This window comes from Palaemon carinicauda, chromosome 11 (genome assembly GCF_036898095.1).
Source record: "Palaemon carinicauda isolate YSFRI2023 chromosome 11, ASM3689809v2, whole genome shotgun sequence".
In the NCBI taxonomy this organism is placed as follows: domain Eukaryota; kingdom Metazoa; phylum Arthropoda; class Malacostraca; order Decapoda; family Palaemonidae; genus Palaemon; species Palaemon carinicauda.
The window spans coordinates 7,460,335-7,478,443 of NC_090735.1; the positions used below are offsets into that span (position 1 = coordinate 7,460,335).

At 40.4% G+C, this 18,109-nt stretch overlaps 1 protein-coding gene across 1 annotated transcript in view; it reads right to left on the minus strand.

Moving 5' to 3' along the window:
* Positions 1–14,938: 14,938 nt before the first annotated feature.
* The window catches only part of LOC137649887 (2-hydroxyacyl-CoA lyase 2-like), a 44,575-nt gene continuing 41,404 nt past the window's right edge, over positions 14,939–18,109 (minus strand). The window contains exons 7-8 of the mRNA XM_068382828.1: positions 15,269–15,369; positions 14,939–14,967 (exon numbers count right to left, since the gene is read on the minus strand). Coding sequence (XP_068238929.1) covers positions 14,939–14,967; positions 15,269–15,369 — 130 coding nt within the window. The remainder of the gene's footprint in view (positions 14,968–15,268; positions 15,370–18,109) is intronic.

An 18,109-nucleotide genomic window follows, 5' to 3' on the forward strand; every position in this document is an offset into this window, starting at 1 on the left:
AAAAAGAAATTCAAAAGTTTGATTGAGGGTGCAACAGTACTCCTGTTCAGGTTGCGGCTGAAAACAAAAGTGGAGATCTTTTGATAGATGGAGGTGCAGTGCTTCTAACCCATGCTACCTGTCTATCACCAAAGCAAACAACAGCCAGTATTGACTTCCTAAAAGAAAAAGAAATTCAAAAGTTTGATTGAGGGTGCAACAGTACTCCTGTTCAGGTTGCAGCTGAAAACAAAAGTGGAGATCTTTTGATAGATGGAGGTGCAGTGCTTCTAACCCATGCTACCTGTCTATCACCAAAGCAAACAACAGCCAGTATTGACTTACTAAAAGAAAAAGAAATTCAAAAGTTTGATTGAGGGGTGCAACAGTACTCCTGTTCAGGTTGCGGCTGAAAACAAAAGTGGAGATCTTTTGATAGATGGAGGTGCAGTGCTTCTAACCCATGCTACCTGTCTATCACCAAAGCAAACAACAGCCAGTATTGACTTCCTAAAAGAAAAAGAAATTCAAAAGTTTGATTGAGGGTGCAACAGTACTCCTGTTCAGGTTGCGGCTGAAAACAAAAGTGGAGATCTTTTGATAGATGGAGGTGCAGTGCTTCTAACCCATGCTACCTGTCTATCACCAAAGCAAACAACAGCCAGTATTGACTTCCTAAAAGAAAAAGAAATTCAAAAGTTTGATTGAGGGTGCAACAGTACTCCTGTTCAGGTTGCGGCTGAAAACAAAAGTGGAGATCTTTTGATAGATGGAGGTGCAGTGCTTCTAACCCATGCTACCTGTCTATCACCAAAGCAAACAACAGCCAGTATTGACTTCCTAAAAGAAAAAGAAATTCAAAAGTTTGATTGAGGGTGCAACAGTACTCCTGTTCAGGTTGCGGCTGAAAACAAAAGTGGAGATCTTTTGATAGATGGAGGTGCAGTGCTTCTAACCCATGCTACCTGTCTATCACCAAAGCAAACAACAGCCAGTATTGACTTCCTAAAAGAAAAAGAAATTCAAAAGTTTGATTGAGGATGCAACAGTACTCCTGTTCAGGTTGCGGCTGAAAACAAAAGTGGAGATCTTTTGATAGATGGAGGTGCAGTGCTTCTAACCCATGCTACCTGTCTATCACCAAAGCAAACAACAGCCAGTATTGACTTCCTAAAAGAAAAAGAAATTCAAAAGTTTGATTGAGGTTGCGGCTGAAAACAAAAGTGGAGATCTTTTGATAGATGGAGGTGCAGTGCTTCTAACCCATGCTACCTGTCTATCACCAAAGCAAACAACAGCCAGTATTGACTTCCTAAAAGAAAAAGAAATTCAAAAGTTTGATTGAGGATGCAACAGTACTCCTGTTCAGGTTGCGGCTGAAAACAAAAGTGGAGATATTTTGATAGATGGAGGTGCAGTGCTTCTAACCCATGCTACCTGTCTATCACCAAAGCAAACAACAGCCAGTATTGACTTCCTAAAAGAAAAAGAAATTCAAAAGTTTGATTGAGGGTGCAACAGTACTCCTGTTCAGGTTGCGGCTGAAAACAAAAGTGGAGATCTTTTGATAGATGGAGGTGCAGTGCTTCTAACCCATGCTACCTGTCTATCACCAAAGCAAACAACAGCCAGTATTGACTTCCTAAAAGAAAAAGAAATTCAAAAGTTTGATTGAGGATGCAACAGTACTCCTGTTCAGGTTGCGGCTGAAAACAAAAGTGGAGATATTTTGAAAGATGGAGGTGCAGTGCTTCTAACCCATGCTACCTGTCTATCACCAAAGCAAACAACAGCCAGTATTGACTTCCTAAAAGAAAAAGAAATTCAAAAGTTTGATTGAGGGTGCAACAGTACTCCTGTTCAGGTTGCGGCTGAAAACAAAAGTGGAGATCTTTTGATAGATGGAGGTGCAGTGCTTCTAACCCATGCTACCTGTCTATCACCAAAGCAAACAACAGCCAGTATTGACTTCCTAAAAGAAAAAGAAATTCAAAAGTTTGATTGAGGGTGCAACAGTACTCCTGTTCAGGTTGCGGCTGAAAACACAAGTGGAGATCTTTTGATAGATGGAGGTGCAGTGCTTCTAACCCATGCTACCTGTCTATCACCAAAGCAAACAACAGCCAGTATTGACTTCCTAAAAGAAAAAGAAATTCAAAAGTTTGATTGAGGGTGCAACAGTACTCCTGTTCAGGTTGCGGCTGCAAACAAAAGTGGAGATCTTTTGATAGATGGAGGTGCAGTGCTTCTAACCCATGCTACCTGTCTATCACCAAAGCAAACAACAGCCAGTATTGACTTCCTAAAAAAAAAGAAATTCAAAAGTTTGATTGAGGGTGCAACAGTACTCCTGTTCAGGTTGCGGCTGAAAACAAAAGTGGAGATCTTTTGATAGATGGAGGTGCAGTGCTTCTAACCCATGCTACCTGTCTATCACCAAAGCAAACAACAGCCAGTATTGACTTCCTAAAAGAAAAAGAAATTCAAAAGTTTGATTGAGGGTGCAACAGTACTCCTGTTCAGGTTGCGGCTGAAAACAAAAGTGGAGATCTTTTGATAGATGGAGGTACAGTGCTTCTAACCCATGCTACCTGTCTATCACCAAAGTAAACAACAGCCAGTATTGACTTCCTAAAAGAAAAAGAAATTCAAAAGTTTGATTGAGGATGCAACAGTACTCCTGTTCAGGTTGCGGCTGAAAACAAAAGTGGAGATCTTTTGATAGATGGAGGTGCAGTGCTTCTAACCCATGCTACCTGTCTATCACCAAAGCAAACAACAGCCAGTATTGACTTCCTAAAAGAAAAAGAAATTCAAAAGTTTGATTGAGGGTGCAACAGTACTCCTGTTCAGGTTGCGGCTGAAAACAAAAGTGGAGATCTTTTGATAGATGGAGGTGCAGTGCTTCTAACCCATGCTACCTGTCTATCACCAAAGCAAACAACAGCCAGTATTGACTTCCTAAAAGAAAAAGAAATTCAAAAGTTTGATTGAGGGTGCAACAGTACTCCTGTTCAGGTTGCGGCTGAAAACAAAAGTGGAGATCTTTTGATAGATGGAGGTGCAGTGCTTCTAACCCATGCTACCTGTCTATCACCAAAGCAAACAACAGCCAGTATTGACTTCCTAAAAGAAAAAGAAATTCAAAAGTTTGATTGAGGGTGCAACAGTACTCCTGTTCAGGTTGCGGCTGAAAACAAAAGTGGAGATCTTTTGATAGATGGAGGTGCAGTGCTTCTAACCCATGCTACCTGTCTATCACCAAAGCAAACAACAGCCAGTATTGACTTCCTAAAAGAAAAAGAAATTCAAAAGTTTGATTGAGGATGCAACAGTACTCCTGTTCAGGTTGCGGCTGAAAACAAAAGTGGAGATCTTTTGATAGATGGAGGTGCAGTGCTTCTAACCCATGCTACCTGTCTATCACCAAAGCAAACAACAGCCAGTATTGACTTCCTAAAAGAAAAAGAAATTCAAAAGTTTGATTGAGGATGCAACAGTACTCCTGTTCAGGTTGCGGCTGAAAACAAAAGTGGAGATCTTTTGATAGATGGAGGTGCAGTGCTTCTAACCCATGCTACCTGTTTATCACCAAAGCAAACAACAGCCAGTATTGACTTCCTAAAAGAAAAAGAAATTCAAAAGTTTGATTGAGGGTGCAACAGTCCTCCTGTTCAGGTTGCGGCTGAAAACAAAAGTGGAGATCTTTTGATAGATGGAGGTGCAGTGCTTCTAACCCATGCTACCTGTCTATCACCAAAGCAAACAACAGCCAGTATTGACTTCCTAAAAGAAAAAGAAATTCAAAAGTTTGATTGAGGATGCAACAGTACTCCTGTTCAGGTTGCGGCTGAAAACAAAAGTGGAGATCTTTTGATAGATGGAGGTGCAGTGCTTCTAACCCATGCTACCTGTCTATCACCAAAGCAAACAACAGCCAGTATTGACTTCCTAAAAGAAAAAGAAATTCAAAAGTTTGATTGAGGGTGCAACAGTACTCCTGTTCAGGTTGCGGCTGAAAACAAAAGTGGAGATCTTTTGATAGATGGAGGTGCAGTGCTTCTAACCCATGCTACCTGTCTATCACCAAAGCAAACAACAGCCAGTATTGACTTCCTAAAAGAAAAAGAAATTCAAAAGTTTGATTGAGGATGCAACAGTACTCCTGTTCAGGTTGTGGCTGAAAACAAAAGTGGAGATCTTTTGATAGATGGAGGTGCAGTGCTTCTAACCCATGCTACCTGTCTATCACCAAAGCAAACAACAGCCAGTATTGACTTCCTAAAAGAAAAAGAAATTCAAAAGTTTGATTGAGGGTGCAACAGTACTCCTGTTCAGGTTGCGGCTGAAAACAAAAGTGGAGATCTTTTGATAGATGGAGGTGCAGTGCTTCTAACCCATGCTACCTGTCTATCACCAAAGCAAACAACAGCCAGTATTGACTTCCTAAAAGAAAAAGAAATTCAAAAGTTTGATTGAGGGTGCAACAGTACTCCTGTTCAGGTTGCGGCTGAAAACAAAAGTGGAGATCTTTTGATAGATGGAGGTGCAGTGCTTCTAACCCATGCTACCTGTCTATCACCAAAGCAAACAACAGCCAGTATTGACTTCCTAAAAGAAAAAGAAATTCAAAAGTTTGATTGAGGGTGCAACAGTACTCCTGTTCAGGTTGCGGCTGAAAACAAAAGTGGAGATCTTTTGATAGATGGAGGTGCAGTGCTTCTAACCCATGCTACCTGTCTATCACCAAAGCAAACAACAGCCAGTATTGACTTCCTAAAAGAAAAAGAAATTCAAAAGTTTGATTGAGGATGCAACAGTACTCCTGTTCAGGTTGCGGCTGAAAACAAAAGTGGAGATCTTTTGATAGATGGAGGTGCAGTGCTTCTAACCCATGCTACCTGTCTATCACCAAAGCAAACAACAGCCAGTATTGACTTCCTAAAAGAAAAAGAAATTCAAAAGTTTGATTGAGGATGCAACAGTACTCCTGTTCAGGTTGCGGCTGAAAACAAAAGTGGAGATCTTTTGATAGATGGAGGTGCAGTGCTTCTAACCCATGCTACCTGTCTATCACCAAAGCAAACAACAGCCAGTATTGACTTCCTAAAAGAAAAAGAAATTCAAAAGTTTGATTGAGGGTGCAACAGTACTCCTGTTCAGGTTGCGGCTGAAAACAAAAGTGGAGATCTTTTGATAGATGGAGGTGCAGTGCTTCTAACCCATGCTACCTGTCTATCACCAAAGTAAACAACAGCCAGTATTGACTTCCTAAAAGAAAAAGAAATTCAAAAGTTTGATTGAGGATGCAACAGTACTCCTGTTCAGGTTGCGGCTGAAAACAAAAGTGGAGATCTTTTGATAGATGGAGGTGCAGTGCTTCTAACCCATGCTACCTGTCTATCACCAAAGCAAACAACAGCCAGTATTGACTTCCTAAAAGAAAAAGTAATTCAAAAGTTTGATTGAGGGTGCAACAGTACTCCTGTTCAGGTTGCGGCTGAAAACAAAAGTGGAGATCTTTTGATAGATGGAGGTGCAGTGCTTCTAACCCATGCTACCTGTCTATCACCAAAGCAAACAACAGCCAGTATTGACTTCCTAAAAGAAAAAGAAATTCAAAAGTTTGATTGAGGATGCAACAGTACTCCTGTTCAGGTTGCGGCTGAAAACAAAAGTGGAGATCTTTTGATAGATGGAGGTGCAGTGCTTCTAACCCATGCTACCTGTCTATCACCAAAGCAAACAACAGCCAGTATTGACTTCCTAAAAGAAAAAGAAATTCAAAAGTTTGATTGAGGGTGCAACAGTACTCCTGTTCAGGTTGCGGCTGAAAACAAAAGTGGAGATCTTTTGATAGATGGAGGTGCAGTGCTTCTAACCCATGCTACCTGTCTATCACCAAAGCAAACAACAGCCAGTATTGACTTCCTAAAAGAAAAAGAAATTCAAAAGTTTGATTGAGGGTGCAACAGTACTCCTGTTCAGGTTGCGGCTGAAAACAAAAGTGGAGATCTTTTGATAGATGGAGGTGCAGTGCTTCTGACCCATGCTACCTGTCTATCACCAAAGCAAACAACAGCCAGTATTGACTTCCTAAAAGAAAAAGAAATTCAAAAGTTTGATTGAGGATGCAACAGTACTCCTGTTCAGGTTGCGGCTGAAAACAAAAGTGGAGATCTTTTGATAGATGGAGGTGCAGTGCTTCTAACCCATGCTACCTGTCTATCACCAAAGCAAACAACAGCCAGTATTGACTTCCTAAAAGAAAAAGAAATTCAAAAGTTTGATTGAGGGTGCAACAGTACTCCTGTTCAGGTTGCGGCTGAAAACAAAAGTGGAGATCTTTTGATAGATGGAGGTGCAGTGCTTCTAACCCATGCTACCTGTCTATCACCAAAGCAAACAACAGCCAGTATTGACTTCCTAAAAGAAAAAGAAATTCAAAAGTTTGATTGAGGATGCAACAGTACTCCTGTTCAGGTTGCGGCTGAAAACAAAAGTGGAGATCTTTTGATAGATGGAGGTGCAGTGCTTCTAACCCATGCTACCTGTCTATCACCAAAGAAAACAACAGCCAGTATTGACTTCCTAAAAGAAAAAGAAATTCAAAAGTTTGATTGAGGGTGCAACAGTACTCCTGTTCAGGTTGCGGCTGAAAACAAAAGTGGAGATCTTTTGATAGATGGAGGTGCAGTGCTTCTAACCCATGCTACCTGTCTATCACCAAAGCAAACAACAGCCAGTATTGACTTCCTAAAAGAAAAAGAAATTCAAAAGTTTGATTGAGGATGCAACAGTACTCCTGTTCAGGTTGCGGCTGAAAACAAAAGTGGAGATCTTTTGATAGATGGAGGTGCAGTGCTTCTAACCCATGCTACCTGTCTATCACCAAAGCAAACAACAGCCAGTATTGACTTCCTAAAAGAAAAAGAAATTCAAAAGTTTGATTGAGGATGCAACAGTACTCCTGTTCAGGTTGCGGCTGAAAACAAAAGTGGAGATCTTTTGATAGATGGAGGTGCAGTGCTTCTAACCCATGCTACCTGTCTATCACCAAAGCAAACAACAGCCAGTATTGACTTCCTAAAAGAAAAAGAAATTCAAAAGTTTGATTGAGGATGCAACAGTACTCCTGTTCAGGTTGCGGCTGAAAACAAAAGTGGAGATCTTTTGATAGATGGAGGTGCAGTGCTTCTAACCCATGCTACCTGTCTATCACCAAAGCAAACAACAGCCAGTATTGACTTCCTAAAAGAAAAAGAAATTCAAAAGTTTGATTGAGGGTGCAACAGTACTCCTGTTCAGGTTGCGGCTGAAAACAAAAGTGGAGATCTTTTGATAGATGGAGGTGCAGTGCTTCTAACCCATGCTACCTGTCTATCACCAAAGCAAACAACAGCCAGTATTGACTTCCTAAAAGAAAAAGAAATTCAAAAGTTTGATTGAGGATGCAACAGTACTCCTGTTCAGGTTGTGGCTGAAAACAAAAGTGGAGATCTTTTGATAGATGGAGGTGCAGTGCTTCTAACCCATGCTACCTGTCTATCACCAAAGCAAACAACAGCCAGTATTGACTTCCTAAAAGAAAAAGAAATTCAAAAGTTTGATTGAGGGTGCAACAGTACTCCTGTTCAGGTTGCGGCTGAAAACAAAAGTGGAGATCTTTTGATAGATGGAGGTGCAGTGCTTCTAACCCATGCTACCTGTCTATCACCAAAGCAAACAACAGCCAGTATTGACTTCCTAAAAGAAAAAGAAATTCAAAAGTTTGATTGAGGATGCAACAGTACTCCTGTTCAGGTTGCGGCTGAAAACAAAAGTGGAGATCTTTTGATAGATGGAGGTGCAGTGCTTCTAACCCATGCTACCTGTCTATCACCAAAGCAAACAACAGCCAGTATTGACTTCCTAAAAGAAAAAGAAATTCAAAAGTTTGATTGAGGATGCAACAGTACTCCTGTTCAGGTTGCGGCTGAAAACAAAAGTGGAGATCTTTTGATAGATGGAGGTGCAGTGCTTCTAACCCATGCTACCTGTCTATCACCAAAGCAAACAACAGCCAGTATTGACTTCCTAAAAGAAAAAGAAATTCAAAAGTTTGATTGAGGATGCAACAGTACTCCTGTTCAGGTTGCGGCTGAAAACAAAAGTGGAGATCTTTTGATAGATGGAGGTGCAGTGCTTCTAACCCATGCTACCTGTCTATCACCAAAGCAAACAACAGCCAGTATTGACTTCCTAAAAGAAAAAGAAATTCAAAAGTTTGATTGAGGGTGCAACAGTACTCCTGTTCAGGTTGCGGCTGAAAACAAAAGTGGAGATCTTTTGATAGATGGAGGTGCAGTGCTTCTAACCCATGCTACCTGTCTATCACCAAAGCAAACAACAGCCAGTATTGACTTCCTAAAAGAAAAAGAAATTCAAAAGTTTGATTGAGGATGCAACAGTACTCCTGTTCAGGTTGTGGCTGAAAACAAAAGTGGAGATCTTTTGATAGATGGAGGTGCAGTGCTTCTAACCCATGCTACCTGTCTATCACCAAAGCAAACAACAGCCAGTATTGACTTCCTAAAAGAAAAAGAAATTCAAAAGTTTGATTGAGGGTGCAACAGTACTCCTGTTCAGGTTGCGGCTGAAAACAAAAGTGGAGATCTTTTGATAGATGGAGGTGCAGTGCTTCTAACCCATGCTACCTGTCTATCACCAAAGCAAACAACAGCCAGTATTGACTTCCTAAAAGAAAAAGAAATTCAAAAGTTTGATTGAGGGTGCAACAGTACTCCTGTTCAGGTTGCGGCTGAAAACAAAAGTGGAGATCTTTTGATAGATGGAGGTGCAGTGCTTCTAACCCATGCTACCTGTCTATCACCAAAGCAAACAACAGCCAGTATTGACTTCCTAAAAGAAAAAGAAATTCAAAAGTTTGATTGAGGGTGCAACAGTACTCCTGTTCAGGTTGCGGCTGAAAACAAAAGTGGAGATCTTTTGATAGATGGAGGTGCAGTGCTTCTAACCCATGCTACCTGTCTATCACCAAAGCAAACAACAGCCAGTATTGACTTCCTAAAAGAAAAAGAAATTCAAAAGTTTGATTGAGGATGCAACAGTACTCCTGTTTAGGTTGCGGCTGAAAACAAAAGTGGAGATCTTTTGATAGATGGAGGTGCAGTGCTTCTAACCCATGCTACCTGTCTATCACCAAAGCAAACAACAGCCAGTATTGACTTCCTAAAAGAAAAAGAAATTCAAAAGTTTGATTGAGGATGCAACAGTACTCCTGTTCAGGTTGCGGCTGAAAACAAAAGTGGAGATCTTTTGATAGATGGAGGTGCAGTGCTTCTAACCCATGCTACCTGTCTATCACCAAAGCAAACAACAGCCAGTATTGACTTCCTAAAAGAAAAAGAAATTCAAAAGTTTGATTGAGGATGCAACAGTACTCCTGTTCAGGTTGTGGCTGAAAACAAAAGTGGAGATCTTTTGATAGATGGAGGTGCAGTGCTTCTAACCCATGCTACCTGTCTATCACCAAAGCAAACAACAGCCAGTATTGACTTCCTAAAAGAAAAAGAAATTCAAAAGTTTGATTGAGGATGCAACAGTACTCCTGTTCAGGTTGCGGCTGAAAACAAAAGTGGAGATCTTTTGATAGATGGAGGTGCAGTGCTTCTAACCCATGCTACCTGTCTATCACCAAAGCAAACAACAGCCAGTATTGACTTCCTAAAAGAAAAAGAAATTCAAAAGTTTGATTGAGGGTGCAACAGTACTCCTGTTCAGGTTGCGGCTGAAAACAAAAGTGGAGATCTTTTGATAGATGGAGGTGCAGTGCTTCTAACCCATGCTACCTGTCTATCACCAAAGCAAACAACAGCCAGTATTGACTTCCTAAAAGAAAAAGAAATTCAAAAGTTTGATTGAGGGTGCAACAGTACTCCTGTTCAGGTTGCGGCTGAAAACAAAAGTGGAGATCTTTTGATAGATGGAGGTGCAGTGCTTCTAACCCATGCTACCTGTCTATCACCAAAGCAAACAACAGCCAGTATTGACTTCCTAAAAGAAAAAGAAATTCAAAAGTTTGATTGAGGGTGCAACAGTACTCCTGTTCAGGTTGTGGCTGAAAACAAAAGTGGAGATCTTTTGATAGATGGAGGTGCAGTGCTTCTAACCCATGCTACCTGTCTATCACCAAAGCAAACAACAGCCAGTATTGACTTCCTAAAAGAAAAAGAAATTCAAAAGTTTGATTGAGGGTGCAACAGTACTCCTGTTCAGGTTGCGGCTGAAAACAAAAGTGGAGATCTTTTGATAGATGGAGGTGCAGTGCTTCTAACCCATGCTACCTGTCTATCACCAAAGCAAACAACAGCCAGTATTGACTTCCTAAAAGAAAAAGAAATTCAAAAGTTTGATTGAGGGTGCAACAGTACTCCTGTTCAGGTTGCGGCTGAAAACAAAAGTGGAGATCTTTTGATAGATGGAGGTGCAGTGCTTCTAACCCATGCTACCTGTCTATCACCAAAGCAAACAACAGCCAGTATTGACTTCCTAAAAGAAAAAGAAATTCAAAAGTTTGATTGAGGATGCAACAGTACTCCTGTTCAGGTTGCGGCTGAAAACAAAAGTGGAGATCTTTTGATAGATGGAGGTGCAGTGCTTCTAACCCATGCTACCTGTCTATCACCAAAGCAAACAACAGCCAGTATTGACTTCCTAAAAGAAAAAGAAATTCAAAAGTTTGATTGAGGATGCAACAGTACTCCTGTTCAGGTTGCGGCTGAAAACAAAAGTGGAGATCTTTTGATAGATGGAGGTGCAGTGCTTCTAACCCATGCTACCTGTTTATCACCAAAGCAAACAACAGCCAGTATTGACTTCCTAAAAGAAAAAGAAATTCAAAAGTTTGATTGAGGGTGCAACAGTACTCCTGTTCAGGTTGCGGCTGAAAACAAAAGTGGAGATCTTTTGATAGATGGAGGTGCAGTGCTTCTAACCCATGCTACCTGTCTATCACCAAAGCAAACAACAGCCAGTATTGACTTCCTAAAAGAAAAAGAAATTCAAAAGTTTGATTGAGGATGCAACAGTACTCCTGTTCAGGTTGCGGCTGAAAACAAAAGTGGAGATCTTTTGATAGATGGAGGTGCAGTGCTTCTAACCCATGCTACCTGTCTATCACCAAAGCAAACAACAGCCAGTATTGACTTCCTAAAAGAAAAAGAAATTCAAAAGTTTGATTGAGGGTGCAACAGTACTCCTGTTCAGGTTGCGGCTGAAAACAAAAGTGGAGATCTTTTGATAGATGGAGGTGCAGTGCTTCTAACCCATGCTACCTGTCTATCACCAAAGCAAACAACAGCCAGTATTGACTTCCTAAAAGAAAAAGAAATTCAAAAGTTTGATTGAGGATGCAACAGTACTCCTGTTCAGGTTGTGGCTGAAAACAAAAGTGGAGATCTTTTGATAGATGGAGGTGCAGTGCTTCTAACCCATGCTACCTGTCTATCACCAAAGCAAACAACAGCCAGTATTGACTTCCTAAAAGAAAAAGAAATTCAAAAGTTTGATTGAGGGTGCAACAGTACTCCTGTTCAGGTTGCGGCTGAAAACAAAAGTGGAGATCTTTTGATAGATGGAGGTGCAGTGCTTCTAACCCATGCTACCTGTCTATCACCAAAGCAAACAACAGCCAGTATTGACTTCCTAAAAGAAAAAGAAATTCAAAAGTTTGATTGAGGGTGCAACAGTACTCCTGTTCAGGTTGCGGCTGAAAACAAAAGTGGAGATCTTTTGATAGATGGAGGTGCAGTGCTTCTAACCCATGCTACCTGTCTATCACCAAAGCAAACAACAGCCAGTATTGACTTCCTAAAAGAAAAAGAAATTCAAAAGTTTGATTGAGGGTGCAACAGTACTCCTGTTCAGGTTGCGGCTGAAAACAAAAGTGGAGATCTTTTGATAGATGGAGGTGCAGTGCTTCTAACCCATGCTACCTGTCTATCACCAAAGCAAACAACAGCCAGTATTGACTTCCTAAAAGAAAAAGAAATTCAAAAGTTTGATTGAGGATGCAACAGTACTCCTGTTCAGGTTGCGGCTGAAAACAAAAGTGGAGATCTTTTGATAGATGGAGGTGCAGTGCTTCTAACCCATGCTACCTGTCTATCACCAAAGCAAACAACAGCCAGTATTGACTTCCTAAAAGAAAAAGAAATTCAAAAGTTTGATTGAGGATGCAACAGTACTCCTGTTCAGGTTGCGGCTGAAAACAAAAGTGGAGATCTTTTGATAGATGGAGGTGCAGTGCTTCTAACCCATGCTACCTGTCTATCACCAAAGCAAACAACAGCCAGTATTGACTTCCTAAAAGAAAAAGAAATTCAAAAGTTTGATTGAGGGTGCAACAGTACTCCTGTTCAGGTTGCGGCTGAAAACAAAAGTGGAGATCTTTTGATAGATGGAGGTGCAGTGCTTCTAACCCATGCTACCTGTCTATCACCAAAGCAAACAACAGCCAGTATTGACTTCCTAAAAGAAAAAGAAATTCAAAAGTTTGATTGAGGGTGCAACAGTACTCCTGTTCAGGTTGCGGCTGAAAACAAAAGTGGATATCTTTTGATAGATGGAGGTGCAGTGCTTCTAACCCATGCTACCTGTCTATCACCAAAGCAAACAACAGCCAGTATTGACTTCCTAAAAGAAAAAGAAATTCAAAAGTTTGATTGAGGGTGCAACAGTACTCCTGTTCAGGTTGCGGCTGAAAACAAAAGTGGAGATCTTTTGATAGATGGAGGTGCAGTGCTTCTAACCCATGCTACCTGTCTATCACCAAAGCAAACAACAGCCAGTATTGACTTCCTGAAAGAAAAAGAAATTCAAAAGTTTGATTGAGGATGCAACAGTACTCCTGTTCAGGTTGCGGCTGAAAACAAAAGTGGAGATCTTTTGATAGATGGAGGTGCAGTGCTTCTAACCCATGCTACCTGTCTATCACCAAAGCAAACAACAGCCAGTATTGACTTCCTAAAAGAAAAAGAAATTCAAAAGTTTGATTGAGGGTGCAACAGTACTCCTGTTCAGGTTGCGGCTGAAAACAAAAGTGGAGATCTTTTGATAGATGGAGGTGCAGTGCTTCTAACCCATGCTACCTGTCTATCACCAAAGCAAACAACAGCCAGTATTGACTTCCTAAAAGAAAAAGAAATTCAAAAGTTTGATTGAGGGTGCAACAGTACTCCTGTTCAGGTTGCGGCTGAAAACAAAAGTGGAGATCTTTTGATAGATGGAGGTGCAGTGCTTCTAACCCATGCTACCTGTCTATCACCAAAGCAAACAACAGCCAGTATTGACTTCCTAAAAGAAAAAGAAATTCAAAAGTTTGATTGAGGGTGCAACAGTACTCCTGTTCAGGTTGCGGCTGAAAACAAAAGTGGAGATCTTTTGATAGATGGAGGTGCAGTGCTTCTAACCCATGCTACCTGTCTATCACCAAAGCAAACAACAGCCAGTATTGACTTCCTAAAAGAAAAAGAAATTCAAAAGTTTGATTGAGGGTGCAACAGTACTCCTGTTCAGGTTGCGGCTGAAAACAAAAGTGGAGATCTTTTGATAGATGGAGGTGCAGTGCTTCTAACCCATGCTACCTGTCTATCACCAAAGCAAACAACAGCCAGTATTGACTTCCTAAAAGAAAAAGAAATTCAAAAGTTTGATTGAGGGTGCAACAGTACTCCTGTTCAGGTTGCGGCTGAAAACAAAAGTGGAGATCTTTTGATAGATGGAGGTGCAGTGCTTCTAACCCATGCTACCTGTCTATCACCAAAGCAAACAACAGCCAGTATTGACTTCCTAAAAGAAAAAGAAATTCAAAAGTTTGATTGAGGGTGCAACAGTACTCCTGTTCAGGTTGCGGCTGAAAACAAAAGTGGAGATCTTTTGATAGATGGAGGTGCAGTGCTTCTAACCCATGCTACCTGTCTATCACCAAAGCAAACAACAGCCAGTATTGACTTCCTAAAAGAAAAAGAAATTCAAAAGTTTGATTGAGGGTGCAACAGTACTCCCGTTCAGGTTGCGGCTGAAAACAAAAGTGGAGATCTTTTGATAGATGGAGGTGCAGTGCTTCTAACCCATGCTACCTGTCTATCACCAAAGCAAACAACAGCCAGTATTGACTTCCTAAAAGAAAAAGAAATTCAAAAGTTTGATTGAGGGTGCAACAGTACTCCTGTTCAGGTTGCGGCTGAAAACAAAAGTGGAGATCTTTTGATAGATGGAGGTGCAGTGCTTCTAACCCATGCTACCTGTCTATCACCAAAGCAAACAACAGCCAGTATTGACTTCCTAAAAGAAAAAGAAATTCAAAAGTTTGATTGAGGGTGCAACAGTACTCCTGTTCAGGTTGCGGCTGAAAACAAAAGTGGAGATCTTTTGATAGATGGAGGTGCAGTGCTTCTAACCCATGCTACCTGTCTATCACCAAAGCAAACAACAGCCAGTATTGACTTCCTAAAAGAAAAAGAAATTCAAAAGTTTGATTGAGGGTGCAACAGTACTCCTGTTCAGGTTGCGGCTGAAAACAAAAGTGGAGATCTTTTGATAGATGGAGGTGCAGTGCTTCTAACCCATGCTACCTGTCTATCACCAAAGCAAACAACAGCCAGTATTGACTTCCTAAAAGAAAAAGAAATTCAAAAGTTTGATTGAGGGTGCAACAGTACTCCTGTTCAGGTTGCGGCTGAAAACAAAAGTGGAAATCTTTTGATAGATGGAGGTGCAGTGCTTCTAACCCATGCTCAACATCTGTCATTAACCACCTCATAAAACGAATTCAACGGCCATTCCAGCTCGCTCTGAAAACATCTCCCTATTTAAAGAACGAAAGGTTTGCATATGCGTAGGAACAAACACTGATTTTGTGTTCGATCATTAGACTGTATGCTGTATTTTAGAGGCATTATTTACAACCACTTTCAATATGGTCCTCTGAAAGACATAAAAGAAAACCTAAGATAATTTACGAAAAATTTAGAATCTTCAACATGATTTTTAGATCATTAAATCAATCTACCAATTTGTAGAAGCAAAACTATATATACTTGGCTTGAGGTTATTTATAAAAACTTATTCCTGGATTTCAGCGTGACACTAAAATTTCCAGGAACCAGGTCCCCCAGATAACGCCTATTTTTTTAAATCTTCTAAATAGTTATCAAATAATGGTACTCATCAACTCCAGCAGCTTACAAGAGTTAAAAAAATGAAGTTAATATCCAATTGTTCTTACCTACGTCAATTGTTGCAAATGGTATGCTCAATTTAAGAGGTTTGGTATCCCTGGGTTCCCATGCACCAGCAAATAAGTTACTGATGTAGTTATCAAGGTACCTAGAAAAAAAAATAATCACTAGTAACATGAAGATTTGAAACAATGTAAATGGACCACACAAGAGAAAATTTACAAATACATCAATTGTTTATATAGAAAATACCTATATCTACCATTCAATCATTAAATATATATCTTTAATTATATTGTTTCCCCTGCTCTAGGGCCAGCATATCAGTATACAAACCACATGCTCGGTGACTATATGGAAAACCAGCAAGTTCGGACTCATTTGAGCATGCCAGAGCACCTCAGCAGCTGAAAGTCATCTGCTATAAGTGACATCACGCACGGCGTCCTAGAAACAAACCATCCTTTCAGTTACTGTTGGCGTACCTATGTCACAACAAACACTCAACCACCATTTGTGAGAAAGTTATATAAACAATGCTCCTCTTTTCTGCAAGAAGCTAGGGAGGGAGAGAGGGTGGGTTTTGGAGACCACATAGCTACCCAAAAATATCTTTTTCCTTAGTCAAACACACTTTTCTGAGGGTTAAAGATGTTGTGTAGTCACCAAGGACTTAGTAGCAGAGTATTAATAAGTAAACTCAGGCCCATTCTAGGACAAATGACAGCTACCAACCACAACTTACAGTTCATGCACACGTTCCCTTAAGTAAGAAGAAAAACTAACAAGTCTGCCTTTTATTTCATAAGGATGACTGACGAATACTGGCTGCTCGACATTCCATTATAATCATCTTCTCCTGAAGGGCTTCTTGATTTACCTTCCCTTGGAACTACCACTGCATGAGTTATGAATGGGCCAAATACCAAGCATGAATATTGTTCTGCTTGGATTTGTTTTAGGTAGTGTTTAATAACCAACCTATTTCCAGATCAACCAGTAAAACTTTGGATGTCCTGATATAGCATATTAGAGAAGGAACGTTAGTGAAGAGGTAATATTTCTCAAATCCTGGGTTTTAGGAATGCAGACAGGATTAACTTTTTAATTAATGAGGTCGTCAAGATTTGGATATCCTCTGTTGAAAGGGACTTGTTGGACTGGGTATTTTCAGACTACCTTTTGAAGACGTGGATCTCTGTAAGTATAATTCTAAAGTCGACACTGGACAGAAATTGCTATCCTCTGACTCTAGACGGAATATAGAGTGGATCCTGTCTCTGAAGAGGCTTTTCTTTTTTGGCTGGAAAAAAAAGAGAGAGAAAGAGAGAGAGAAAGAGAGAAAGAAAGAGAGAGAGAGAGAGAGAGAGACCCGAAATCAGGATTAAGAGACGACCTAGGATTATTGTAATGAATTCGTGGTCCCTCCGGAAGGCTGCCAATTCACCGACTCTTGCACAGGGAGAGCATACTTCCCAGATGGTCCACTCCATACCTTACTCGTGGGATCGCACCAAAACAGATATGGAATCACAATTGTAAGCTCAACCCACCTGTTAGAACCGAGACCAAAAAAACTTGGAAGCATCCTTCCCGGCCAGAAGCCTAGAGTTGGATCCCCCAATTCTGATGACCCAACCCTTGATAATAGTTCCACCAAAAAAGGTTCAAACCATCTTCATGATGTCTGAGATCATCCAATACTCTCACATATAGCTTTAAATGCAAATCCTGTACCTCTCAACCGTGATCCCTTCTTCCATCCATCTGAGCAAGCAGAAATAACGAATGTAGAAATATCCACATAATTTAAAGAGACAAAATATATTAATAATGAATGTGGAAATATCATCATTTAAGAAGCAAAATATATAAACAAAAAATATATATAAAGATAGGAGAATACTACTCATAGAGTAGGGACAGCAAGATGAAAGAAAGTTGTCAAAATTAGGAGAGGGTCGGAGTAATGTTGAGAAGTAGATATAGAATAGAGAGAAGAATTTAAATTTAAACTGGGGGAGCAGTTTCCTTAAATTTAAGAGCCCTCTTGATCCTCCCAATGTTTCAACATAGAAACAGTATTCCTTGTTAAAGCACAATGATTTCATCAAGCATTCTCTTGTTAAGTGTACTTTTGGGGACAGAGATATGAACATCAGGTGAGTATAAAAATAAATTTCATTAATAATTTCCATTATTTGGCCACTATTAGTTTTTGCTCTCTCCAGTAATGAGGGCCTTTTTATTTAGTAATTGCCTAACATCCTCACTTTACTCCATTTTCTTCATGCTACTGCCACTTTCTTAATTACCGTTCTCTTGATTCCTACCTTGCAAGATAACACGCACAGTGGTTGATAGACTAGTGTGTCAAAAAAGTAACCGCTTCAGCTCCCCTATAAAACCAAGTCCGTGAACTTCAACTTTTTCTCGGGGTCACTTAGGTTTCGAGACAAAGCGAAGTACGATATGGTGCCAAACCAGTGGTCCAACCAGGATGTTGCTTGTAAGTTAGCCATTGTGGAGTCTTTCTTGGCAGTCAATTTGGATGAAGAGACAATCATGCTCTCAGTGACCAATCTCTACTAATATGCCAGGAGTCCGTGTTATGATACCCACATCAATTGGGAGGGAAAAGGGTTCCATGCCTAGGGGACGTACCACCTGATGGGAGAGAGTTGGGGTTAAACTCCTTTTGTTCTTGGAGAGTTTTTAGGCCCACAGATCTGGTCATTGACACTGTCGATCACTTTGATCCCCTAAGTGCCTGTCAATGGCAGTTATGCCTTATATTACTGGGTTTCTCAATGCTTTCTCTAGGCTATTTTATTCCCTGATCAGGGCTAAGACAATCACAAAGATAGACTCAGTCACGGGGTTTTTTG